This window comes from Rhizomucor pusillus, assembly GCF_041956525.1.
Source record: "Rhizomucor pusillus strain CBS 183.67 unplaced genomic scaffold VTP01scaffold_39, whole genome shotgun sequence".
Lineage (NCBI taxonomy): Eukaryota > Fungi > Mucoromycota > Mucoromycetes > Mucorales > Lichtheimiaceae > Rhizomucor > Rhizomucor pusillus.
Genome location: NW_027192180.1, coordinates 1 through 1,774, shown reverse-complemented (window position 1 = coordinate 1,774; position 1,774 = coordinate 1). Strand labels below are relative to the sequence as shown.

Below are 1,774 nucleotides of genomic sequence, written 5' to 3'. Positions count from 1 at the left end.
CGTATCCCTTGCTAACGATGCAAAAGCCGGTAGTGCGCTATGAGGTGGAAACATCCAGTTACCAACAAAGTGACTCATTGGCTTCCGACTTTGTCTGACAATGACCCTGCCATCCTTTATAAGAAAGTGTAAGTGATTGCGAATTTAAGCCTATGGGTAAAATGTGTACATACCAAGAACACGTCAGATAGGCTTCGGGAGAAAAGACTAAAGTCCAGCGGTGGCAGATTATCCACAAACCGTCGAACATCCCTTCCTGATTCCTTGCCAAGCAGGTAGGAAAGTAGATCCCTGGCATAAAAATCCGCAAAAGGAGCTACTACCGGTGGATCGCGCGTTGTACTAGCCAGAGAGTAGTAAGCTTGCAAAACAGACTCGACCCTAACAGGCGGAATACCCAAAGCTAACAAGTGCTCACGAGAAACGGCCGGCAAAAGGTTATCTTGCTCGGTTGGCAGCATGGTGCCTACATTATCGATCGCTAGCACGTTTGGTGGATTTCGTGCCGGTCCGGACTGAATATCCCGCCAAGTGTTACTATCGAAAAATAGGCGCAAGTCCGGCAGAGAATGGGCCAAAGCAGGTGCACAGGACAAAGATCCAGATCTAAAGTCCAGCAGCAGGCAACCAGGCAAAAGCAGCAGGTCAGATAACCTGCACCTACGCGCAATCAAGCTACTGAATGCCGCGCGTAAATGCGACCAATCATCGGGCCGAGAAAAGAGGGAAGAACCAAGCAAACTGCAGATGACAGCGAGCGAAAAAGCATCCGGATGGTGCCTAGCGGTAGTCTGCGCAGCGAGGTTACGGGTAACAAGATCTAACTGTGCCAAACGGGACCTCCAGAAGCGGACCAAGTTCTCAGTTCTAAACCAGTACAAATGCTGGCTTCTCGAGAGAAATCTATCATTCAGGATTAGCAGGAGGTTAGAAAAACCAATGCAATATTGAACAAGGTACTTGCGTGACCCTTTCTACTATGTGTAAGGCCTGTTCAGTGTAATGCTGCAAGGACATTCTAACCTCTATGCGAGCACAGAACGAGCAGGTCACCATCCTGCGCAAGGTTTCCAAGTGGAATGACTATTATGCGTATGGTCAGATTGGTAGAAGAGGTGCAGTGCATTGAAAGTAAAGATAGCATACCATCAATGCAGCGTAACCTTCGTCATTTCTCCAAATGGCGGATGCACTGAAATCCTTGCCCATTCTATGTGTACCGCTACGACGGAAAAAGAATGGTTGTTTAACCTTGCTGTAGGCTACTAGCTTGACTAATCCGTATATGCCCGATTCCGATCGTGGCGAGCTATGCACCGAGTGGTAGTCAAAACCGCCCAAAGAGAAAAAGCCAGCAAACATATCCTCGCGCAAGTTCATCCTACGCAAAGGACCGCCCCAGAACGTTGAAATTAGATCCTCAAAGGGTAGGCCAGATCGGGAAAAGAACGGGGAACTTGTGCGCCAAACGCCTACGCTGAATGGATCATCTGCGGCAGGTGCAATGTCGAAGCCCACGTCTATAAAGACGTTCTCCGAATCGAAAACCTCCCAGCGTAAATCCTGAAAGCGTCGTTCGATAGGAATCAACCCCTCGAAAGTCACCTACAACTATGATGGTAACTTTTCGTCTAAGTAAGCACCAGTTGCACCAGTTGCAACTACGCACGGACCACCAGTTGCGAGGCAGTTGGGAACCAGTTGCACCAGTTGCACCAGTTGCAACTACGCACGGACCACCAGTTGCGAACCAGTTGCGAACCAGTTGCGAGGC

At 49.2% G+C, this 1,774-nt stretch overlaps 1 protein-coding gene across 1 annotated transcript; it reads right to left on the bottom strand.

The window, feature by feature from the left end:
* Nucleotides 1-58: 58 nt before the first annotated feature.
* On the bottom strand, nucleotides 59-1,774 carry VTP01DRAFT_7286 (uncharacterized protein; the record flags this gene model as incomplete). Its single annotated transcript, XM_069386281.1, has 5 exons — nucleotides 59-106; nucleotides 174-903; nucleotides 965-1,083; nucleotides 1,147-1,605; nucleotides 1,670-1,774. Coding segments are annotated over 5 exons (1,461 nt in total), but the record flags the coding sequence as incomplete, so codon positions are not given.